Source organism: Uloborus diversus, chromosome 5 (assembly GCF_026930045.1).
Source record: "Uloborus diversus isolate 005 chromosome 5, Udiv.v.3.1, whole genome shotgun sequence".
Taxonomy (NCBI): Eukaryota; Metazoa; Arthropoda; class Arachnida; order Araneae; family Uloboridae; genus Uloborus; species Uloborus diversus.
In genome coordinates, this window is record NC_072735.1 from 105,402,301 (window position 1) to 105,429,559 (window position 27,259).

The 27,259-nt window shown below is 30.6% G+C and overlaps 1 protein-coding gene across 1 annotated transcript in view; it reads right to left on the reverse strand.

Moving 5' to 3' along the window:
* Positions 1-580: 580 nt before the first annotated feature.
* Positions 581-27,259, reverse strand: part of LOC129222032 (enkurin domain-containing protein 1-like) — a 31,356-nt gene continuing 4,677 nt past the window's right edge. The window contains exons 3-7 of the mRNA XM_054856449.1: positions 22,220-22,377; positions 13,221-13,409; positions 10,686-10,825; positions 4,747-4,883; positions 581-1,722 (exon numbers count right to left, since the gene is read on the reverse strand). Coding sequence (XP_054712424.1) covers positions 1,562-1,722; positions 4,747-4,883; positions 10,686-10,825; positions 13,221-13,409; positions 22,220-22,377 — 785 coding nt within the window. The 3' untranslated portion in view covers positions 581-1,561. The remainder of the gene's footprint in view (positions 1,723-4,746; positions 4,884-10,685; positions 10,826-13,220; positions 13,410-22,219; positions 22,378-27,259) is intronic.

The following is a 27,259-nucleotide window of genomic DNA, read 5'->3' on the forward strand; positions in this document are numbered from 1 at the left end:
TGTAGTGGAAGGAATAGCAGTAAAATATATGCATGTTTCAACAATAATATTTTTTTAAATTACCGAGAAGCATGTTTTGAGATAGTCAAGGCCAAGCGTTGAGGTGAATGACATTGAAACTTAAATTCGTTATAAGAAAGTTATGAAATGCATTAATAGAAAGCTCTGTTCCTCAGCTTTACGACGGTTTTCAAATTTTTATACTACTATGATTAGGAAAGAAGTTACTGTCATTTGTTAGTAAACACTTCTCTTTTTTCACATTAGGATTTTTTTTACAACCTTGTATTTTGAAAAAAATTTTAAATAGAAATCTAAAAATTTGCAGGAATACTTATCTGGTCACACATGCCCTTCATACCAAATTTTGTTAAAATCAAAAATGATAACACCAAATTTAACTTTTTTTTGATTGATCTGACATGGAATTGCTTATACGTTCTGTGATTGAAGGCAAGTTAATTAACTTCTTTAGTGCAGCAAAAATAAATAAATAAATAAATAAAATAAATAAGTAAGAATTTTTAAAAAAATTCCTGTGAACCTGCTTTGTATGAACACTCAGTTGTCCCTTTGTGCTCGTTATCAGCAAAATTTTATGTATCCACTAAAAGAATCTCAAAATCAAAGAAACTTTTAATTTCAGATGGTTTCTCATAATATGCAAATTCATTCACAAATCTTTAAAAAATTAACATTTGTTTTGTAAATTAGAAAACTTGAACACTACAGCACAAGAAAAAAGAGAATTAACGGTGACATTCAGTTTGTAGAGTGTGTTATAACAGTTTTCATTTCCTGTGGTGGTGATTGAAGTATTTTTTAAAATTTTATGGATAGAATTTATTTGCAAGGAAATCTTCTAACAAACTAACTAGAAAAGATCACAAGAATCAGTAAAGCACTTTATCTTCAACAAATATACAGCATTAAAAATATTTAACAATTGTTTTCATATTGATTACCAAAATCCAAAATTTTTTTTTGCAATACCAAATAACATGCAAATTCCTTTTACAAATTCTGAAAAAATGAATACTTGTAATGCAAACTAGGAATTTTGAAAACTACAAAAAGAAAGAAATAAAATCAGTTAGCACTCATATTCAATTTTTAGAGCAAGTCATAACAGTTATCTCATTTTCTACATGGACTTAAATTATTTTATTACATTTTTAAGAGATAATGCATTTGCAACCAAATATTTGTGAGAAGAAACTAAAAACGGTTTACAGAATAGTATTTTATCTTTAACAAATCCCCAACACTAAAAAGTGTTTTTAAATTATTTTAATACATTAACTACCAATATTCAGAAGTACTTTTTATTTAATGCAAGTATAATTTGAAAACATTTTCAATACTCTAACAAGACTAGAATATGTAACGTGTGGTGCAACCCAATACTTCCTGTGTGCACACTAATATAAAAGTCATTTTCAAAGGGAAACATTCTAATAAATAACTAAAGCACATATCAGGCTTTAGACGTCGTGTAAGACAATTCATGTACAAATATGAAGGCAAATAACAATCAATATTGTTATAAAGGTGCTTGGTGTTATGTATCATTTTTTATTAGAACTTTAGGGCGTGAAAATATTTTTATTCCTTCTTCAACTTTTGCAAGTTGTCGTTCAAGGTCTTCCTTATAGCTTCTCAGTCTTATGGTATCATTTCTGACTGGCAAAGCTGATAAATTCTGGAGTAATTCTTCTTGGTCTATGAGTATAAGAAATATAGGAATAAAAAGTATATATATATATATATATATATATATATATATATAGAGAGAGAGAGAGAGAGAGAGAGAGAGGAATATAATAAGATCAATTATTAGATAAGTTTTATATTTGCTGTTGCTTAAGTGCATAGCAGCAGAATTTGTTTCGGTTGTCTGCAACACTGATTAAAAACTAAATGCCACCATAAACCACCATATTCGGCCATGATAAACCAGCATTAACCCTAAAATGCTAATAAGCACCGAGAAATATTTTAAAATAAGGTGATGATAGCTAAAATCACAAATACATGTCGTCTGCGGATGATATTTGAGAAAAAAGGCTACAAATCTTTGTTTGCTGGAAATTTAATTTTTTAAAAATTACTTCTAAGCGCCCCCTTCTTTTGTTTATGTTACAATATGTTTATGACAAATAAAGACTACACTTTCAATTCAAAGGAAAAAAAGGCTTCTAAAATGAAAATATGTCTTTTTATCACATTTACTATTAGTACTCATATCACATAAAGCACTGCTTCTTAAAAATATGAATTAAAACTTTGCATGAAATTAAGAAACTTATGCAAAAGTAATGAATATTTTGAGGATCCTGTTAAATACTCTCAAGGATTTTAAGTGAATTTTAAAAACTATCTGAACCAAGTTGATCTTACTTAAAACCAGGGATGCAGAGTCAGAGTGGGAAGTGGTAGGTTTCATTTTTCATCTAAGTTTATAACTCTGACAGTGCTTGCAGAGGCGGACGGATTTTGGGGTATAGGAGTCAGAGTCGGTCACTTTTCCAATGACTCCGCAGTCCTGCTTAAAACCTTCAACAGTAGTAGTTTTTATACTACTGTTGTGGCACAACAGTAGCCACACTGGCCAATGTGGTTCTCCAGGGAAACTAAAGACGCTATAAATTACAAGCAAGCTGCTTTTCATAGGTTTAGAGAAACAGGTCACAGTGCAGATAGGCTCCAATATTGTAAGGCAAGGCGTAAATTTAAGTATTTGGTACGGATTCAGAAAAGAGAGTTGGAGCAAAGACTGGCAGATAACATAAACAGGAATCCCAAGAGGTTTTTTGCATACGCTAATTTGGGGAAAGTTCGAAATAGTCATATTGGGCCACTGGTTGATGAGCACCGAATTTAAATTCAGGACGATAGTGATATTGCTAATGTTCTTAATAACTTTTTTCGAGTGTTTTTAATGATAACTGTATCTCAACAGTTGACACCAACAAGACACAAGCTATAGTACAGCTTGAGGACTTTGTATTTTCCAGGGATGACGTTTTACTTCATTTGAAAAAAATTAAAGAGACTAAGGCTCCGGAACCAGATAATATTTATCCAAAAATTTTAGTTGAATGTGCAGAGGAATTAGCAGATGTAATCGCAAACATTTTCAATGCTTCTTATAATTCAGGGACAGTGCCAGAGGACTGAAGCTGGCTAACATTACACCGCTCTTCAAGAAAGGGTTTAAAGGGAGTGCGGGAAATTATAGACCTGTGAGTTTAACTTCGGTGGTTTGCAAAATTTTTGAAACGTTGATGAAAATTAAGATAGTAAATTTTCTAGAGACTAATAATCTATTGACTAGTTTTCAGTACAGTTTCAGGAAAGGTAAATCTTGTGCAACTAATTTATTACATTTCTATGACAAAGTTACCATGGCTTTGGACAATAAGAAGCCTGTAGATGTTGTTTACATTGATTTTCAAAAAGCTTTCGATAAGGTACCGCATGTTGCTCTACTTAGCAAATTAGCTGATATAGGAATAGGAGAGAAAACTTTCATTTGGGTAAAAAACTGGCTGACCCGAAGGAAACAAAGAGTAGTTGTAAGGGGAAATTATTCTAATTGGAGTGAGGTCTTAAGCGGGGTTCCTCAAGGATCAGTTTTAGGGCCTGTTTTGTTCATTGTCTTTGTGAACGATATTCACAAAAATATTTCTGGGAACATGAATTGTTTTGCTGATGATGTCAAAGTTATGGGGACTGTAGAAAATGAAGAACAAGCAAATCAGCTGCAAGAGGATCTAGATCATATTACGGAGTGGGCTGATAAATGGGGTATGGCTGTTAATGTTGGGAAATGTCAAGTGCTACATTTAGGGCATGGAAATAAGTGTATAAGTTATTATTTGCAAGGTTCAGTCATTAGTCAGGCAGACAAAGTTACTGATCTGGGGGTCTTAATAAGTCAGGATTTAAAGTTTAGCCAGCAGTGCAGCATTGCTAGCAACAAAGTCAATAAGATGCTTGGGTTTATCAATAGATCTATTTCAAACAAATCTAAAGAAGTTCTTCTGCCCTTATATAGAAGTTTGGTAAGATCCCATTTAGAGCATGCTGTTCAGTTTTGGTCTCCTTATCTTAAGAAAGACATTAATGTATTGGAAAGGGTTCAAAGGCGGGCTACAAGGCTAATAAATGGACTTTCCCACTTAGATTATGATTCCAGGCTTAGAAGGCTTAAAATGCACAGTCTTGAGCAAAGAAGAGACCGAGGGGACATGATTCAGCTGTTTAAACTTATTAAAACGAAAGATGTTACGGGGCTGAATTTTAGCACTGAAAACAGGAAAAGGGGTCATTGTTTTAAGCTATTTAAATCTCAGGCTAACATGGATATTAGGAAAAATTATTATTTTAGCAGTGTAGTGGAACCTTGGAACAGTTTACCGGAAGAGGTGGTAATGAGCAAGGGAGTAGACAGTTTTAAGAGGGCCATTGATCTTCACTGGGGAATGTAAATTGACTAGGACTTGTCTAGCTGGGCCCAGAGCCTGTTGCTGGTCGTCACTTTTGTATTTGTATATTAGTATTTAAAATGCAGCATCATGACAAAAAGCTAATGAAATTGGGGAAAACATATTAAGTAAAAAAAGAGACAAAGAAATGGATTAGCTAAAAATTGTTACAGAACAGCACAAGTACAAGATTGAAAAAAAAGCATGCACATTCTTAGAAATGTGTAGGTTGATATAATAATATAATATTTTTTACTTTTCTTTAGAAGCTCTAGAGTTTCTAAGCGTTCTTCATCAGGCAACAAAGTATGACCAGGTGGTATGCTAGCTTCTTCCAAAAGTTTAATTTGTCTTTCCCTCTCAATTTCCCACTGCTTTTTCCTTTCAGTTAGGCTAAAAATAAATAAATGCAATAAAATGAGTGCACGAAAAAGTCAAATATTGTGTCAAAAATGTTTTAAACTAATGATTAGTAAAATTAGATACAGTCAACTTCAGCTATAATGACAATGGTCTCATTTGTTTTCAGTGGATGTGCTTGAGTTTGGTTTACTATGTCCAGTTAGAATGTGTATTGATGGCATAACATAGTTGTGAAGTTAAAATTAAGGACACATTATAAAGGCTGTTGGTTTTAGAGATGGTAAATCAAATTACAAGGAGTAAAATGTAAATAGACTTGGATTTAAGAATATTTATACAACCAAATTACTTTGAATAAGCTTTATGAAACATAGTAGATAGAATATGATTTTTTTTAACTGTATAAGTTTACAGCACTAACATATTCCCACTACATCATTCTCGATATCAAACAGGGACACAAAATTGACTAAGGTGCCAAAACCTTGAAAAATGCATGCAGAATTAAGATCTAACAGGGCCATAAATGGCATCTAAGAAAACCGCTATGCTATTCCTGATTCCAAATTTGAATTTTTTTCACTATTATTCACATCTTGCAACTTGGTGGAAAACTTTTTCCCACAACTTTTCCCAAAACCAAGAAACAGCCAGAGTAGCTACTGGTGAAGCTAACTAATGGTTTATGTATTAATTATCCCATGCTGCATCTTTAAGGTATTGAATCTTTCATTACATCTTTCATAGCAGCTACTTTTGATGTTTTTAAACAAATTATGGCATCTGTTTTGAAAAGTTTTTGTAATTGGAAATGAGAATTCATCACCTAAAAAATTTGGAATTAAAGGGTAGCCCTAGAAAAGTTTCATTTCTGTTCAAAAATCTTCTTTTATTGGTCATTACTCAATTGCATTGGTTTTGTAAAATTGTGGTACTAAAGTAAAAATGTTCAAATCTGCAATAATAATAGGCAGGTAGGCTTTCAAGGTTTTAGTCTATATCACTACTTTTAAGAGCACGTTTTATTTCATGACTGATATCTGAGCCTGTTTTTTTAAACATTAGCTTGCTAAATGTTGTCCGTTTCAAACCTACACATGTGTTACTGAATAATTAATTTGTTGAGATTGAAGAAACTAAAGACACATAACTTAAGGCCAATAAATCTAATTATGCTTGTAGTGTTTGCTGATGGGATAAGGGAACTATTTCAGAGACTTTATGATTTTTTCCCACTTAAGTGTCTATAGAATTCCGCTTGGAGATGAATAAAGCCGAACACGAAATTGTAGGAAAAATGACATTAAAAACAAGGTCAACATTTAAGCATATTAAAAGCAAGCTGGGTAGACTTTATTAAAAATACATTGGTATCAGCAATTTACAATGGTTGTAACCAAAGAGCCGTTAAATGAGGTGCTACGGTAAATGAGCTTGATTTCATTTCAAAACAAACGTACAATAAGTTTCAATTCAAGGAAAACTGACAGAAAAGGAAATAAAATAAATAGTTTTGTTACATTAGCTATTATAATTATGAAAACCAATTCTTTAAAAAGTAAATATTTATCCTAAGTTTTTAAAAAATATTGGCTGAAAAAAGTATGAGAATTTAAAAATACATTAAAAAAAAAAAAAACACATATAATGAAAGAATAAAAGACAAATAACTTTTTTTTTTCACAATGAACAAATTTCAAAAAGGATTAATTAAAATTTTAGGGGAAAAAGACATTGTAACAATTTTAACTAGGAATAATAAGAATAGTTCATCTTTTAATAATTTTTACTATAATCTATCAACTAAGTCGTTATTATTTGAAGAGCTAAAAAACAAGATTTAAAACAGATTCAGAATCACCTCCTTAACATCTTGATTGAATTTCAGCGAAATTTCAAGTAACTAGCTCATTCAAGACACCTCAGATAAACCATGTGAACAAATTAAATCTACATCAGAATTTTGAACTTAACAATAAAAATTTTAGTTGACATTTTTAAATATGGGTATAATGTTGCTAAAAGTTTGTTTTGTCAGTTTCTAAACAATAAAATTTATTTTTGATAATGATATTGTAACAATATAAATATAAAATGAGTGGAATGTGCTTATCAAATATAGGCTATAAGTTGGCCTTATTTTTTTTCACTGGATGAGCTTGACTTTGGCTACTATATCCAGTTAGGATGTCTATTGATGGCGTAATACAGTTGACAGTCCCTAAATCCATGACCAGGGTGGTGACAGGAACTAGAAAAAAAAGTTCCCTGACTTTTCCCAAGATTAAAGTCACCAAATTTCCCTGATTTAGGTTGACAATGATAATGGTTTCCTTTCTTTGCCCTACATGAAAAACATTGCATATTAATAAAATGCAGTGTGGGCTGTTAATTAAAAATATATTTTGAAAAGATGCTCCTTTTTTTGGTAAAAATAGTATATTAAATTATCGACAGAGAAATATTATAGGAAATCTAAAACAAATACTTTACTTTCAGGAACTAGTTAATATAAGAAATCTAAGAAATTATTAAAACCACCCGTAAAGACATATCTAATCATGATAAAACTAAAAAATTTAAATGGAAATAATCTTGAACTGAATTTTCAAGCAGTATAATTGTTACTGCAAGAGTAACAAGTGATAGTTAAAGTATAGAAGTAACGTAGTTTTACTTACGTAAATAATACTGCCATGTGCAGGTAAACGGCAGTATCTACAGAAATTAGTTTTTGAGATATTTGAAGAAATGTGCATTGGATTCAGAACTAACAACAGGAAAATGTTGGAATTACACGTTTTTTTTGCGCCTTTTTTCAGTAGAAACCAAATAAGTGAGCATGCAATAAAGATAACGTACAATAGATGACAAAAATGCAGAAAAATGAAAAATTTGCAGTTACTGCTCTTTACTTGAACGCGGCAGAATAGACATATTTATGTAAAACAAATTTAAATCTTTCAACAACCAGTAATATTGAACTATTCTGCAATCAAGAACTTAGGTATTAATGAATGAATACAGCATTTTAACTATTAAAAATAACAAAAATATTTACTTATGTACACAACTCAATTTCAAATGATTTCATTAGTTGTCGAAAAAAAAATCTTAGATTACTTTAGCAACAAACAATATTGAAATGCAAAAGCAATTATTAATTTCAAATTTGTTATGTATATGGTTTTAAAATAAAAGAGTTTTAAAGTCTGAAAAGAAAGACCTTTCATATAATCTGCAGCAGTTGCAGCGATTTGGGGGAAAGAGGGCAAGGTAACGACTCCCCCCCCCTTTTATGGTTCTTTTTTTTTTCAATTTAGAATCTAAAACCAGAAAGTATAAAAAAAAAAGCAGAAATCTCAAAGTTTTCAGAAAATAAGTAATTATTTGTTTTACTTTGCATATCTGTTTATTAAACATTATTTAACTCAAGCAGTAAGTTTTAGTTCATGTATTCATTGTTTAGATATTTGTAAATCAATTGATTAACTTAAACAAGCCATACTTGTTCAATGAAAGTATTAATTGTTTGACATCTCAAAATACTTTGGAGTAAATCATGCAAGTCTAATTCATGTCTAAATGTTTCTTCGGGGAAAGTTATTGAGTACAAAATTCATCAAAATCTTAATAAAAACGTGAGTTAAGTTGTTAGCTTTACATCAATTACCAAACATGTGCTCTCAAAACCAGCTCTAGCAAAAATTTGTACTCCCCCCCCTCCTTTTTTTTCAATTTTTTGCTGCCGCTAAAAATAGTCCTGTGGTTTTTAGTTGTTTTTTTTTTTTGCTCCTCCCCCCTTTCCACTTTTTAGTTCCAATCGCCGCCTCTGATCTGAAGTGACAGCGAATAATACCATGGTAAAAAAAAATTTGATTTTCAGTCTACATTCAATTTTAGCAATTAAATTAAAAATGCCAATTGATAACTTTTAAGATTTTATCAGCATTAATTTAAAAAACAAAGATTTTTTCTTGAAATTGTGACAACAGTATGCTAATTACTTCCAAGACAATGAGTAAAAGCGTGGGAGCAAAGTCATTAATGATGGCTTCCTTTTTGACTGTAGGGAAGTTTATGTTACATAGCATGGAATGCGTGGAAGGAAAATTTAAGCTTGCTAAAATAAACAACTTTATAGACACAGAAGCAATCTTAGGAAGCTCATCCTAAGATTGAATGCTTTGACATTGAGGAAAAAAATGCACAAATATGCGGCATTGTATGATCTCACTTCATTAATTTTACTTTTTTTAACCAAATAATTGGCGGAAAATTCGTAAGGAATTAAAGTATTTCATTTTGCAAAGAAAAAAAAAATCTTTTTCTTCATTTAATCGATTTTCCCTGATTTTTTATTATTTTTTCAAAATTCACTGATATTTCCCTGATTCTTCCCTGAGTGATAAAGTTCCCTGAATTTTCCCTGATCTCCCTGATCTGTCGCCACCCTAATGACATATGTTAAATGTTGAATTATATTGATAGCTGCTTTAGATGTGATAAAACAAGTTTCATTTTTTCAGTTATACTAGGGGGCTCCACCTTCTGCTCGCTTCGCTCACCAACCCACGTTCACCACCTGCAGCAGCTCAACACTGCCTATGGTGGGTAACAATTGCTGATTTAAATGCTTTTAACCTTGGGTGTTCTCTGGACATCCTGGGGTGAGGATGTCCTCAGGACTGGATGTCAGGTTCCTTAAGGTATAGAGGAGGGAGACAAGGCGGAATGGCTTCCCCTGTATGTTCTACATTGAGCGGTATCAGCATTTATATGGTAGACATTCACAGTATGGAGAAGACAGCGTTACAGAATTTTTTTACAGTTATAACATAAACACAAGTTTACATATTCTGACTTCTATAGAAACCAAGCAATTACTGCTGAAGAAAAGTAGAAAATGAAGGCGATAGATTACCAAGTAAAATTCCATACGACCAAAAAAAAAAAAACATCCACTTATTTAATTTTCAATAATTAATATTAAGGGCAAAGAATTTAAGCATAAAATTTTTTTAGATGCTGATTATATGATGGTATTTGGTTTATTAAAGCTATCAAAATAATTTAGTTTGGTACCATGAAAATATTTTTTTTTATTTTTATTTGAGGTTAATGTGTGTGGGGTCAGGTCAAAGTTTGTAAACTATGATAAACCTATATTTTTTAAATCAACTAGATTTACTTTACTATTTACAAGATTTAGATATCACAAGGTTTTAAAACGGGACCGAACCTTTCATTTGATGTAACAGATATTTCGTTGTATTGCTATTTGTTGTAATGGGATTTCACTGTATTTTTAAAGAAAAAACCCTTTTAATATTCATGCATTAAGCAAATTTAGCTAACAGATCAAACACCAGGACAATTTTCATTCCACTTGTTGAACTTCGATTGGATCAGATATAAGGTATAACACCAGTAGTAGGCAGTGCTTCAGTAGTGGCCACATCAAATTTAAATGTGAACTCTGCACTTTACAATTAAACTGTTGTCTTGTCATGCTATATTGGCGAGCATGTACAGTAATGGCATTGGTGCTCTTTGTAGAGTGGCATTTGCAAAATGAACTCTACTAATTGCAGGTTAATTATTGAAATTATTGAATAAAAATGTCTTGTGAAAAATCTTATAATTTTGATTTTAAGGTAGGTACATTGTATCTTTTAATTCTCATTTTCAGTTTTCTAATGTATTGTAAAAAAAAATTGGTAGCCTCAAAATTTGGAAGTTTTTTGCACTCCACTTATACATAAGATACAATAAATAATAAAAAAAATATTATATAACAACAAAACAAAATATTAAAGAAACGTTACTTACTAATTAGGTATATGGCCTAGGCGAAGCTTCTTTTCAGATTTTAAATCATCCTGGCTATTCTTACAATAGGTGTGGTACGATTTTTCAGACAAATCATCACTTCTAGGACTTAATTCTTCATTATGAGAATATTGTGTTGTCTGCAACATAATATGCAAATGAATTAAAGTATTTAGAGTACAGTAAACTCCCGATTATCCGCGGATTAGGGTGGCACAGTAACCGAAACCGCGGATAATCCGAATTATAGGTAAAAAACTATACTAGTGAATACAATAGCTAAAAAATAAGATTAAAACTCACACATACATTTAAGTTATAGCTAAAACAATGACATTTTTTGCAAAAAATATATGTAAAAGCTAAAAACAAGCAATAACATAATCATAAGTCACCACCCTTGAAGAACAAAAAATGTTAAAAGACCTGCAGATAATCCGAGCGCTGATAATCAAGAGTTTACTGTATCATGAAAAATGCCACAAATTTGGAAATTTCAAATGTTATTAAATAATTTTAAATAAATACAAGAAAAAGATATTTTTTTTTTATTGAAAAAAAGGAAAAATCTTCACATTTATCTTAAAAGTTTTAAAAACATTTCAGTATGAATTTTAAAGTTGCAGTTAGAATTTTAGTAGTAAAAAAATAATATGCATGCAACAGAGTGCAATATACCTTTATTATACAAAAAAGATGACCAGCAACAGGCTCTGCCAGGCTGGTCCTAGTCAATTTATTAACCCCCAATGAAAATCAAGTGTCCTCTTAAAACTATTCATTTCTATGTAAGCAACAGCTTCTTTCCATAAATATTCCAAATGCTTACAATCCTGTTGTTCTCCTGATTTCAAGAAAAACTTAAAACAATGACCTTTGTAAAATTGTGTAGAAATTTAATCACCAATATCCTCAATTTTAATAAATTTACTATAAATAACTGGATTATGTTCCCTGTAAATCTCATTTGCTCAAAAATATACACATAAAACATTTTAATCTGAACCATCTTATTCTGAAAGTCAATTTACAAATCAAATAGTGTTCATTCAAACCCTTCCAAATAAGTTAATATCTTTCTTAAGATATGGAGAATAAATCGGAATAAGCATACTCCAAATGCGAGCTTATTAAATTTCTGTATATAGGCAGAAAAATGCCCTAAGAAATATGTGAAGTATACCCCATTGATTAAATTTATATTTTGCTTTGTTACTTGTCATGCTGTGTGGCTAATTGGAATTATCTCATTTTTGTCTGTAATTTCTATGTTCAATAAAACTACAACAAAACAATAATTGAGTTTAAGCTCCTGTAAAATGTATTATTTAGTCAAATGCATCAGAATCAAATACTTGATATTTAAAATGGCTGTTTTCGGAATTAGAAATTTGTGAAGGGGTCATTTGTGTGTGCATAATGATTTGTGCATATATGTGTAAATTCTTTCATGATATTAAGGGCCCCATCTTTTAATCGCCATCATGCATTTAACACAAAAGTACATGCCTGCAACTGTTATAGCTACTTTGCACTTTAAACTTTTTTTGTGTGTGTGTGTGGAATTGCATGCAAAACTTTGTTTATCAATATATTTTCTGCAAAGAGCTTTAAAAAAAAATGTATTTCTGGCATATTTTGAGAAAGTGAAGGTCTTTATTCACTAATGATACTTCCACCAGCGCTTGTTTGAAAAGTTTAATTTTATTAACTCTTCTCATAATCCTTGTTAAGCCAGATTGGCTGGACACTTCTGCTAATTCAACATTAATGTGAAAACATTAGGGATTAAAACAGCAATTTTCGTGGACGGGTGTCTGTACAGTGTATATCAGTGTTTGGGTTTATGGTCGGTGCAGTATTGATGCATCGGTTTAGAGAAAAAAATCTAACCCTGTTTAATGATATGAGATGTACACGGGCTCTTTGCGATGCATCAATAGCCCTAAAGTTTTGTATGAGATAGCTGTCAAGGTGCCAAGTGTATATGCAGTTTGACAGTAAAAAAAAAAATAATAATAGTAAGTACAGCTGCCCAGGAGCATTAAAGAATAATTTTTCAAAAAATAGTATACCATTTCATTATGGCTCTGAAGTTGAAGTACTTTTCAGACCTTATTCTATTTTCAATTATTTTTAAGGACTCTTAACTGAAAAAATAAAATTTAAGGATTTTCCAAGTACTGAGGGTAGCCTAGCATGAATATATATATATATATATATATATATATATATATTTTTTTTTTTTTTTTTGCAACAATTTTTGTCCATCATCTGCTGTTTGGTATAGTATCTGTGAAATTTGCAGTTGCAACAGTGCAGTTGTTGCAACTAGCTATTCCATTCACAATGTATATTACACATACAATAGTTATAAGTATTTAGGCTATACTAAGACTAGTTATAAGACTAGTCTTACTAGACTAGTTAGGTGAAAGGTTAATTTTAGGAGAAAGTTAAACCAAGGTGAGAGCAAAAAATAGGAAATCTGATGATAAAGAGAACGAAACTAAATTTTATTTAGAGCATTATTACCTCATCATCTTTTGCATGATTCAACTGAGGAAGTGATTTATAAGTTTGAAGAGAACGGTGAGTATCAGATTTTGAACTCAAACATGGTGAGCGAGGTGGATGATTCCTATAACTTCCAGCTGTTTTGGGGGGAGGATTTATGTCAGTTGGCTTCATAAACATCCTCTCCCTAGAAGGATAAACTTGTGTCTGAAAATAAAAGTGTGAAAAATGCGAGTTAAAACTGAAGAAATGCATAAATTAATTATATACAATTTTAGAATAGAAGAAATAGTTAACAAAAATTGCTAACAGAAACAAAAAAAATTGGAATATGGTAAATGAACCTTTTTCAAAAATCATAATATCGTAACAGAGCATTCATGGCTCCCAACATATTTTTAGTTTGTCCTTAGAGAGAAAAATGATTTGAATTCTATAAAAAAACAAACCAAAAAGAGATTTTTTAAAAATTTTTAAGGGATTAAACTAGAAATGCACTGAGTAATGGGCAGTAATCTGTAATCGGCCACTTTGTAAATTATTTACAATCAGCTGAAAAATTAGTTGAAACTCAGGCACGTGCGGTGGAGCAAGCAAATGCCCAAGCAACTGTAATGTCCAATCGTCTTCACATTATTACTTATGCTTTATAATATTTGTTTGCAGTATATCTGCGTTTTCTGAGTAAAGCGTGTCAATACTAGTAACTCTCATGTTGAATAGAACATTTTTTATGCAGCAAAAACAGATGTAATACAACACTTGTACAGATGTAATACAAAAAATTTTAATCACAAAAATACATTAGAAATGCATACTAGCAACACATTAAGAAATCAAATGATGACTGAAACTGGGGTCAAAAATTTGCAACATTATAAAATACTACTAAAATGCCAAAAAATTTAGAGTTTTTAGAAGCAATTACTGCATTTAACTTAACAACTCATTTATAAATGAATTCCATTCTTCATTCATTAGAAGCAAAATATTCTATTACAGAATCGAAAAATGTGTTGTGTGAGTTGTTAAAAAAAAAAGTATATTCTAAGGATGTATTTCTAATAATAATAGGATATTGATGACCTCTTGAGAGTTCATGGTGGGGAGTGTGTGGAAAATTATTTGATTTAGGATGGCAACAGCCCTTCAATGCTCCCTGGCATGAACTCAAATTAAGAAGCGTGGTAAATATTAGTACATATTTGGTAATGTTATACTTTAATTGGTATATCAATTTATTATTGTGTAATGTCCTATACAACAATGATATAATTAGTAAAATTTGTCAGTGAACTCGTTAGAGTTCAGGTGGGGAGTGTGATGCGAAACTTGTGGTTCTACGATAGAGAACAGCTCGATCACCTTGGAATAATAAATGCTACAGCTACTGAGAGTCATTGCCTATGCCCATTGGGAAGACAAAAACATTTATCATCAAAATGTCAACAGCAAGCTGAAGAATGATTAAAAAAGAGCAAATATATTTTTTAAAAAGGTAGGAAGAACTTGAAAAACAAATCTAAGTCTAAAAAACTTCATCTTATGTCAAAAGGTTGTTTAAAGTTATGCAAAATACAAAAAAAAAAAAGCCTAGAAAACAAACGATTTTTTTCAATCCAGCCACTTTAAAAAAAGGCCAAATTACTCGAATTTGGCTCAAAACATCGCAATCTGGCAACCCTGCTTCCCCATGTGGGGAACTGCTTGCTTGGTTTTGAATCTGAAGAAGCCCCAACAGCGGTCTCTTATCATTGGATTGGAGCGAGGGCAGGCATCACTGTGTTGACATGGCAACAGCTCTACTTCATTTCTTTCCTTGCCTGGGGATACGTTTTCCCAGGAAATTGCCATAGAGCTACTACTAGATTTTTTTAAAAACTTATTTTCAGTGAAAGAAAAAGAAAAAACTAATAATTCATATTTCCTGTCAATGATGAACATACAAATGAGAAATGAAAATTTATTTTTATAGTGTCCAAGCTCTGCTTGGGCGGACCGCACGTCACTGTTGAAACTAAAATTACTTTGGCAGAGGACAAGTAAATATACTGAATGAATTTATTACTTCTAACCAAATCAATAGTTTTGAACTTTAGCTGTCACACCCTCCATTTGATTAAAACTTTACAAATTTCACAGTAGGTGTGTGAACAACATTCATATTGTTCTTTTTTAGATAAAAGAGGCTACAGGGGAAAATTTAAGGATAAATGGGAAAAAAGGTACCACATTTTGAAAAACTGAATTTTTAAGTACTTGAAACTAAACAAGGCACTTTTAGGGGGGAAAAAGGACTAGTTGGGAGTCCTGAGCTGAGAATTTGATTTTACAAAAATCACCAACAAAAACAATGAAAAATTATTTGTTCATTACATTTTTCTTTTCAATGTTTTGAAATTGTTCATTTCTCTCTAATTTTAGTGTCAATTTTGAAAGAGCTAAATAATAAGAGCAGTAAATTGGGGAACTTGGAACCAAATTATTAAACACAAGCTAATTTTAAAGCATTTGTAAAAAGCCCAAACTTTCATCTTTGTACTAAAATTAAATTACTTCTACTGTAGAATCAGATTCATGCCTTTCCCTTGACAAATAGCTTAGTCGACTGTTGTTTCAGTGATTGAATAAAAAAAGTAAATAAGTGAAATAAAAATAATACAATAAAAATTTAATTTTATAAAATATTTAGCTGTGTTAATATTTGCCACTTACAATATAGACACATACTGCAGTGATATTTTAACATTTACATGATAATAAGAGAAATATACATTTTAAACCATTTTTCTTACTTTGAATGCTTGCCCATCCTCTATATTAAAATTCTATCAGCCCTTGCACAATGTAATAAGCATATAAACAGTGATGTAAAAATTGATTCAAAAGTTCATTTTGATGTTATAATGTTGGATTACTATAGAATTTTGAAATAGTGTAGCAGACATTTATTTCTCATGCCAACCAATGTCTGATGGAAGTTAATGAAAACTGTCGCTTTTGCAGAATTTGATAAGCAAACTAATACAACACAGTAAAAGTACCTATCATAAGATTATGCTGAACCTTAAAATGACTGTTTTTATCTAAAATACAGTCGGACCTCCATATATCGAAGTAGAAAATTGCCGGAAAAAAATTTGATATATAGAAATTTCGATATATAGAAACAATCTTTCTTATCACAAACATCTTTTAAAACATTATAAAGCTAATTTTCGTGTATGAAACCCAATTTCTAATTTATACGAACATTGGATTAAACGAAAGTTAAGAATTAAAAAATTAACAGAAATTACACTTTTGTGCCTTCATACACTTCAGTCTTTGGCAATTCAACTTGATACGCAACATTAGGGTATTTTCGTTTTGACAATGTAATCGAGAAAAAAGTAAAAAACCAATCTACTTAACCTGAATAATTTTTACTGAAGCTAAAAAGACTAAAAATGATAATCAACAGACAAAAGGGATAACCTGAAACTGATTTTGCAGTGTTACTACTTACAACTAAGATTCGAAATGAACTTGACGGAATTTAAGAACTCCAGAATGGAACAACAACCTATCTTCACACCCCTCAACCCCAGATTCCTTGTGAGTTTCATAGCAACCTTTAGTGAACATAATTTTCTTCCCTAACCTTCATTTTTCATGAGACAAACAGTCTAAAGTGGAAAAAAAATCTACGAATGTCTCGAGAAAAATTTCGATATATAGAAACAAATTTTCTATGTAATGAACATGGAAATGTGCTGGGATTTCGATATATAAAAAATTTCAATATGTGGAAGTTCGATATATGGAGTTAGATGTAATCTAATTGTATGAAAAGAGACAGAAAAAAGAAGCAATGAAGAACCATCTACTACTGTTAAGCCAATGGGGAAAAGGGGGTTTGTTTTAACAAGTATGTGGGGTCCCTAATGGGAAAAAAGTTACCTAAAAACTACAACGGTTTTTTCCCACAAAATGCCACATATTTGTTTAGGAGGCTATAGTTAAAACCAATGGTTCACGGGGGTTTTGATTCCTAAAACTTCCTTATCTGTGCTACTGATTCTAACAATAAAAGGATCACATTATCCGATTCTATTTCTTTATTTCAGAAGCAAAAGGAGAGTCTCACTTTCTCTTTTTCCCCATATATATATATATATATATATATATATAAATAAATAAATATATATATATATATATATATATATATATATATATATATATATATATATATATATATATATATATATATATACTATATGACAAAAAGTATTGGGACACTTTCAAAAATTCATATTTTTAGGAATTTTTCGAGAAATAAAAGACTAATTGCTCTGTAATTTTTTTCACTTAAAAGGTATACTCCAGCCGCTATTTTCCAACAAAAATTAAGTCTACTATTCATTTAGGGGAGAAACAACAAATTGAGGAAACAAAAAAAAAATCTTTTTGATCATTTTTCATTGTAAATAGCTGGGAATAAGCTATAAATTACAGAAATAAGTTAAAAACCTACCTAGAATTTATTTTTATATTTTTGTGAAAGTACCTCTTATACCCATGGAGATATAAGCATTTCTTTCAAAAGAACAAATTTTTTTTTGAAGTTTTCCGGCTCATATCACACAGAGTTTTCCGTCAAAAGTTACTAGACTTTCATAATATTTGACAGCATAATTAGAGAAACGTAATGATAAAATTTGAAGTTAAAATATTGAAAATTGAATGAAATATGAAAGTTTAAAGCAATTAATTTTTCACTACACAGGCGCAAAAGATAGCAGTTTATACCTTCATAATCAGAAGCCCAGATATATCCTACATCTCATAAAAAATTCCACCTTGATATCTTTAAAATCTAAAAAGTTATCAGCAATCTAATGAGCCAAAATTTAATAATTACTGGCTAGACAAAGAATCGTGAGTGATCGTTTGCAAATAATCTGTTCTTATCATGAATCACTCTGCAACAATAGCAGGAAAATGATGCCAGTTTGTGATTGACCCCTTAGCATTTGTCTTGTACCAATCCAAGAATTATAGAAATTCGTCTCATTAGATCGCAGATAACTTTTTTAGTTTTAAAGATATTGAGGTGGAATTTTTTTATGAGTTGTAGGATTTATCTGAGCTTTGGGTTATAAATGTTACATATTGCTATCTTTCGCGCTCAGGCAGTAAAAAAAAGGCTTTAAATATTCATATTTCATTAAATTTTCAATATTTTAGCTTCAATTTTCTTTAAAATTATGTTTCTCTAATATGCGGACAAATATTCTGAAAGTTTAGTAATTTTTGCCGAAAAACTCTGTGTGATATGTCAAAAACCTTTTAAAAAAATGTGCATTTTTGAAAGAAATGCTTATATTTCTGTTGGTATAAGAGATACTTTCATGAAAATATAAACAAATTCTTGATAGAGTTTTAACTCATTTATGAAATTTATAGCTTATTCCCAGCTATTTACAATCAAAGATCATTAAAAACCTTTTTTTGTTTCCTCAATTTGTTGCTGGTCCCCTAAATGAATAGCAGACTTAATTGTTATTGAAAAATGACTGCTAAAGTATACTTTTTATGCGAAAAAAATTACAGAGCAATTGGTTTTTTATTTCTCGAGAAATCCGTAAAAATGTGAATTTTTGAAAGCGTTCCAATACTTTTGGTCATATAGTGTAGAAACAAAAGAAAAAGAAAAGAAAAGAAAGAAAAAGTAGAAGAATAATACTGCAGATTAATAAAAAAGCACATAGATACAACTACAAATGACATAAGTCAAACTAATATTCATGTTTTAAATTCAAAACCCTAAATATTTGATTTAATTGATACAGCTATGTGCAATGACATGTGGTATTTCAATAGTGGCCATAAATATTGAAGGACGTTAGCTAAATTAGGCTGTGTAAGTTCAATTAATGTTGACAATATAAGCATATTTTAATTCTTTGTTTTTTTTTAAAAATTATTATTAAAATATTTTTTAAATTATATTTTAAAAGAATTGTTTAAATTTAGAAAATAATGAAAGTTCAATTTTTAGGAATAATGTTAAAATTGGGAAAAATATCCTTAGCTGGAAAGACTTCTTTAATTTCTCTACCTCTTTTCACTAGTGACTTTATTTTGTAACAACAATTCAATTAAATTTTCTCACATTTTAATATTTTTATTATTTAATGTAAATATTGAAATATTTTTTCTTGAAGTATTATTTCCCCCCCAGTTCAAAAAGTTATATTTCTCAGCGTCTAGTAAAGCATTAAAAAGCAGCAATAAGCTACAATTGATCAAGGGAAACATAATACAAAGAAATTCCGTTACTACGAACTCCAAGAGAACAATAAAATTTTTACCTCAGCAGCAGAATATTTGTTGTGAAAGAATCAACTTAAATTCTTTATTTTTATGAAAGTGTTAATTTTGCAAATCTACTCTAATATAATTAAAAGTACAACATTCACCGTTACTAATGATCTAAAGTATGACTAAACACTGTTTATTCTAAAATAACAAAGAGAAAAATATTAAACACTGACATTTTATTCATTGATCGTCTTCACAAAAAGTGTTATTCTCTTTTGTACAAGATATTTATTTAAAGATGACATTTTAAAGGATTCTAATTTATGAACATCACTTTACTGAGCACAAAAAAATGTTGAAATCTCTCTGACCCCCTAGCGAATTCATAAGGCGACTTACGTTCGACGCACAGAAATCGACTGCACATGGCTAGATATTGGCTTTTGGTGTCTCACGTTATGTGTACTACAGTGGCTCTATCTCACATACAGCATATTTCGAAAGTACAAACGGAGTTTTCAAGTTATGATTTGTGAAAGTCGTCTTTTCATTTCTGAAAATACCAATTAGTAAAAAAATATTTGAACTGACCTTGAGAAAAACATTTCGTTGTAACGACTTTGTTAAATCTAAACATATTTAACTTGATGCAGGTACGGGACATTTTGATTCAATGCCCTAAATTCTTACTTCATCATAATTTTACTGAATTTAAAGTTGAGAGACAGCACTAGACTTCAACAAAACTGTTTATTAAAACAAATTAAAAACATGGTTATTTTACACACGCTTGAAGAAAAATGAAAAAACAAGTCATGACTACCACAACACTGGCAGTTTTATACATTAGACAACGTACTGTTGGCGCACCAAAAGTAAAGGTATTAGGAAATTAGAACAAGGTTAATTTGCATAAACATTAAAAATTTAACAATGTTAGTAATTAAACATGAACACAAAACATTGGGAATATTCTGTTTAACTTCTCTATTTTCAGTTTCAACAACTTTTTGCAAAAACGAGAAATTTTATAAATTATCATTATGGGACAATTCGTTCATTGTTACGCATATTCCTTGCATCGGTATTCGTTGAAACGGGATTTTACCGCATTTATAAAGAAAAAACCCTATTAATATTCATGCAATAAGCAAATTTAGCTAACAGATCAAACACCAGGACAATTTTCATTACATTTGTTGAACTTCGATTGAATCAGACCATGGCCCCACTAGATGGCGCTGATGCTTTCGGTACTTGACAATTAATGATTTTTCTGTGTTAAACCGATGTAACTACGATCTGCTCTGTGCATCCACCAATCAATGACAAGTTTCAAAGTGGGTTTACTTTTGATTGAACCTCGCCCATTTTGACCGAAAGAACGGAATCCTTGCATCCCCTAGTCAAGAAGGCCCAATTTCCCAATAGGCAGAGTAGGCAGGCCTAGGGCGGCAAAATTTTCACGGGCAGCAAATTTTAATTCAACCACGTTTTTTAAAAACAAATTATTACTCTTGAAATGAACTACTAGCATTCTTTCATTTTCAATAGTAACATCCTTTTATTGTAATTCAATAATGTTTACTTTCATCATCTTATGAAAATGAAATCTTTTTTAAGAATGGTAATAGATATGTCTAAAACAATAAGTGTGAAGATGAAAAGCAGTGTTGATTGAAGAAAAGCAAGTGTCATTGTGTTTGACCAGAAGCTCCAACAAGATTGGAGTTTGACTAAGATATTTAGTGTCACAGTAAAGTTTATTCAATTATGGTCTCTTCAGTGATTGACATGTATTTTCTCTTCTATATTATTAATGTTTAAAAACTTTTCAATTAATAGTATTAAGTCTGGGCGGCAAATGAAAATGAGCGACGAGCGAAAAAGGCTCTATGATTTTAAATGAAGAAAACATGCTTATTTAAAAATCAATGACCAAAAAGGAGTCTTCAAAAAGTTTTGAAAAAGTAATTCAAATTTTTCAAATGGGCAGTTTTCAAAAGCAGAATCTTTGGTATTTTTGGAATGTAATCTAGTAACAATTTGCAAGTGAAATACCATCGAACAATGAGGAGCGGTAAGAAAAGCAAAGTGAGTGAATGTAATAACACAGAGGAAATTATTTAAATCCTTGATTCATAAATGAAAACAATTCTCAATTTGCCGAATGATAAATGCAATTCATGCATGAATATCATACATTCATAATACTTAATTGAAAGAAACGTTAAGCATCATTAAAAAACAATTTTAAAAATTTTAAAAAAGAAAAAAGAATCCCAATGTTGCAATATTGTCCCCAAATTTTCCAACTAAGGAATTTTTGGGAGGTCACAGTGACCGCCCATCAGGGCACACCTGAATATAAAATGCCATCATTTTTTCATAAGCTTGACAGCGTAAATTTCGGAAACACTATTTTTTGCGTTTTTTTTTAAATCACGGAACCTTTGAATCTTTTTCTTTTTTGAGATGGGGAGGGGGGGGGTGTCAGATTTTAGTTCTGCCTTGGGGAGGGGGGGAGTGTGGAGCTAAATTTGGCTCTGCCAATCAATGGCAACATATGAAAAACAGGGATTCTCTGTTGGGCCCTCTTTGTTGACATGAGTTTCAGCGATTGTCCCAGCCAATAAGCAGAAGCAAAATTTAGTAAGGTCATGATCAGATATAAATCAATTGGAGCTAGAAACTTTGGAAAGTTCACTCACATTAACTAATGCTGATACTTTAGATTGAACTTGGCTGTATTTGTTGGGAACTTTGAGAGGTTGTAAAGGCTGTTGCTGGGTATTTCTTTGCTTCATCTGAGCTTGAATTTCTTTCACACGCTTCAAGTTTTCCTTTAAGTAATTCTTCTGAGGAGGTTCTGTAATGTAAACAGCAATATTCAGAAATAGACACGAAAATTAAAATGGACGAGCGAAAAAATTTTGACACAAAAATTCTTTTTGATAAACAGCAAGAAATTTTAGTCACAAGTGAAAATATCTAGAATAATGGCAAGTTTAAAAAATAAATAAACACCATTTAAAAACTTTAAAATTGTCAATTTTAAAGCTGAGTTCATCAGTTTCAAAAAAGCATTTTAATTTAATGAGGACTGAGTTTCTATGATAAATTAGCGATTAAATAAAAGTAAACACTATTTAACAATTACTACATTTGTGTACTTTAAAATTGAAAAAAAAAAATGTATGGCACTATTTATGAAAGGATGTGATAGACTAATAAAACAGGGTGGCGACAGGAACTGTGAAAAAAAGTTCCCTGACTTTTCCCTGATTAAGTTCACCAAATTTCCCTGATTTACGTTACCAATGATAATGGTTTTCTTTCTTTGCTCTACTTGAAATCCATTGTATGTTTGTATAAAACGCAGTATTTTAAACGTTTTAAGTTGTGTAAAGTTGGTGAACTAAAGGTATATTTTAAAAAGATGCTAATTTTTTTATTTAAATGGTTAAAAAAAAATATCAAGTCAATTTTTTGGGGGGAAAAAACCTACAAAATAGTATATTAAATTTTTCTGCATGGAAAAATTATAGAGAATTGAAAAAAAAAAACTTAACTTCAGAAACCACTTAGCATAAGAATTTTAAGGAACTATTAAAATCACTCTTAAAAACGTGTGTGCATTTATGATAGAACTAAAAAGTAATTGAAATTATTTTGAACTAAATTTTCAAACAGTATAATAATTGTTGCAAGAATAACAAGTAATAGTGAAAGAATAGAAGTAATGTAGTTATTCTTATAGAACTAATTGACATATTTATGCAAAAGATGAAACCATTTGACATCCATTCATAAGGAGCATTTCTCTAATCAAGAATAGATTTTAATGAATGAATACAGCATTTTAACAATAAAAAAATAAAGATATTTACTTAAGTACACAAGTTAACTCTATTTCAAATGATTTCAGTATGTAATGAAAAAAAAAATCTTACATTGCTTTTGTAACAAACAACTTTGAAAGTCAAGGGAAAAAAAAAGAAATAAAAAAGCAATTATTTAATTTCAAAATATATAAAAGAAGAAACAACTTGGTTATAAAATAAAAGAATCACTTAAGTCCGAAGAAAAGAAAACCTTTATAATCTGCGGTGACGACAAATAATATAACGACAAAAAACAAAGTTTTTTTTATTGAAAGTTCAATTTTATCAATCAAATTAAAAACGAGAAGAAGTAGTAACTTTTAAGCTTTTATAGTATTAATTCAAAAACCAAAGATTTCTTCTTGAAATTGTGATTACAGTATGCTAATTACTTCGAGACAATGGTATAAAGGCAAAGGAGCTAAGGCATTAAAGAAGGCTTCCTCTTTGCCTGTATAGTTGTTTATTTTACGTAACATTGAAAGCGTAAAAGGAAATTTCAAGCTAGGTAAAATAAACAACCTAACAGACACAGAAGCAATCTTAAGAAGTTCATCCTGTGGGGAATAAGTAAGATTCAATACTTTGACGTTGAGGAAAAAAGATGCACAAATATGCGGCAGTGTATAATCACACCTCAGTAATTTTACTTTTTTTTGAGCAGATAATTGGCAGAAAATGCGTAGGGAATTAAAGTACTTAATTTTGTAAAGCAAAAAAAAAATTTTTTTTCTTCATAAAATCAATTTTCCCTGATTTTTTATTATTTTTTCAAAATTCCCTGATATTTCCCTGACTTTTCCCTGATTAATAAAATTCCCTGACTTTTCCCTGATCTCCCTGATCTGTCGCCACCCTGTAAAATAATTGCTATCTGAAAACACAAAATGAGTGAAAAGTAATAAAGCAGATACTGCAACGACCGTGTTTCGTTAAAAGAAAATGTGGCAAAAATAGCAAAAGAGAAGTCAAGAGAAAGATCCTTAATATCTACACTACATAAACAGTATAACTTTTAATTGATGATTTAGCGATTTCCTCAATTTAAGGATACATTTTATTGGTCCGGATTTGACTGCGTTCAATGTCTATGATCCTCAATACTGTGAAACCTATGTATAATGATACTGTCTATAACGATAACATGTCTATAGCAGTATATATATATATATATATATATTTAGCCCCAGGAAAATGTCAGCATGAATAATGAAACTGTCTATAACCATAACCTGTCTATTAGGATACTTTTTTTGGTCTCAACAGTATTGTTGTAGACAGGTTTTACTGTATAAGGTATCCTTGATTTAACAATAACATTTTTCAGTCCCTTACCAATCGTTAAATCAGGGAAAAACTGTACAACTATTCAGATTAAAATTGAAAGAGAAGATACTTTAAATTTTATCCAGAAAGCTACTGTAATGAAACCAAAAAGTTTGGAAAAAGAGCCATTTTGATAGTAAAGTCAGTTTTGAGGATTGCATTTTGTGGTTTCTAGTGAAGGAAAAACCCCTATAAGATTCTTAAGTAAACTATTACCAATATTTCAAATATCTAATCAGAAAGCAAACAAAACAATTTTACATTTCTCATACAATGTGCACAATTTTGAATAAGAAGAGCCTAAAATTGAAAAAATTACATAACACACTTAAGCTTCCTCAGTCAAAATACTGTGTATATCTAATTAAATTGGTTTTGAGTAAATTATAAAAGTTAATGCACTGTGGTATCATACTAATTAGCAGATTTTCAGTTTGTCCGTACAAATATTTCAAAAGTAATAAAAATTTAAATTGTTACTGAGTATATGCAAAAGAATTTAATTACACGCAATGTATAAATCTTCTTGTCAATACAATGTGTGGCATTTCACATTTCTAAATACAGAAGTGAAATTATCAACTAGAGATGACAAGTATATATCCAAAAACGTAAAATAATTGAAACAAAAATGAAATTCAGAAAGGAATTCAGCAACTTTATGACATTTGACAAACTCTCAAAAAGGATGGAGTTTTGCTTAAAACTTTTCAATTTTATCATTTAAAAAAGACATTTTGTTTGTGTGTCTCTTAACCCGTAACAGGGGAGGTGAAAAAATGGGACATAACAGGGGAGGTGGGGTCACACAGACCACGCTACTTTTAAATTTTTTAAAAATCGTGTAATTGAACTAATTTCGTGTAATTTGGCATAAATGTTCACTGAACCATTTTCTGCTAAGGGAAAAAATCATTTTTGCGTTTAAAAATAAATTTACGCTCTTTGAGGAAATTTTTCCGGAGCATTAAGATTTTTCAAAAAATATGGTAAATTGAAATAAATTATTTAAAACTTGTAATAAAAACGAATATAGTATTTATTAATGAATGTACCTTGGCTATTTAATATGTAAAGAATATTTCAGTACAGAAATTTCGACATTGCACATTACAAAAAAATTTTGACAGTACCTGAATTTGGACAGTGTTGCATCATGTTTCCTACAGTGATTCAGTCCTCATCTTCCCTTAGACAATTATTACGAAGCTTTTGTATGCATTCTAAGCAAACAGGGTATTTACATGATAAACATAAGTATGATGTTTTCCTTTTCTTGCTTGGTGGGCATACATGACACGTTTTCCTTGACTTTAATTTTGTTTCTTGTGCACACTGCTCCGTGTTCTGTGATATTTCTCCTTTTCCCAAAATCCGTTTTATCGTCAGGCGCAAATTTCGATTTATTCCTGGATTTTTAACTCTTGTATGTAATTGTGGTAGAACTAAATCCCTAGCTAAGGTTTTTAGAAATACTATCCTGGTCATTACCGAGTTTTAAGGATATCCTTAGTGCAAAATGTAGGCGTTCACTGTGCTCATATCTACTAATCGATAGAATAAAGCCATAGGCCAACGAGTTGTTCTTCTGCTGCATGAATGAACAAAGCATTTTTCGTCTAATGCATCTACACCACCTTTCGTTCTGTTATAGAAAGGAATTATTTCTGGTTTTTCTGTTTCCGGGTCTGTTTCTACTGAATGATGCATAGTTGACACCAAAACCACAGCTCTTTTTTTCTTAGGAACATACGAAATCATTGTAATATCCTTCGTAAAGCCATATAATGTAGACTTCTCTTCTCTGCTTTTACATGGAAGAAAATTTTTCGGAATTTCTTTTTTATTTTTTTTTTAAAGTTCCAACGTATGTCAGTCCATTATTTAATAATTCCGTGGTAAGTTCTATGGAAGAAAACCAATTGTCAGCTGTTACATTTCGGTTCGAGTGAAAAATTGGTTTGCTCAACCGTAATACAGCCTGACTTGGTTTGCTGAATTTTTTAAAATCGTCTTCTACACCAATTTCATTAGAATTTTTCCCGCAATATAGATATGCATTGTAAGCATAATTATTTCGTGCATCTGTCAAACACATAACTTTTAACCCATATTTAACGGGTTTTTGGGGCATATACATTTTAAAACGACACCTTCCTCTGAATCCAACAAGCATTTCATCAATGCGGGTGCATTCACCTAAAGTATAGGCTTTCTGAGAGTTTAAAATAAATAAATTCATTACTTCAGAAATAAGTGCTGCAGGGTCTAATTTCTTTCGTTCTTCTCTATTATCTGGATTATCAAATCGTAAATTTAAAAGCAAAAATTTAAAACGTTTCATAGACATCACTGCACGAAAAATATCACGGCCAGTTCCATCTGTGGCAAAAAGGCATTCCATGTCTTCGTGGTTCAATTTAAAAACTGATGTGTATATAAGCAAACCCAAAAGTACTCTCAGTTCATCAATGTTTGTGTTATCAATTTCACCTTTAACGGTATCATCCACATTTTTTCTCTTTCTTTCGATCCTTAAAT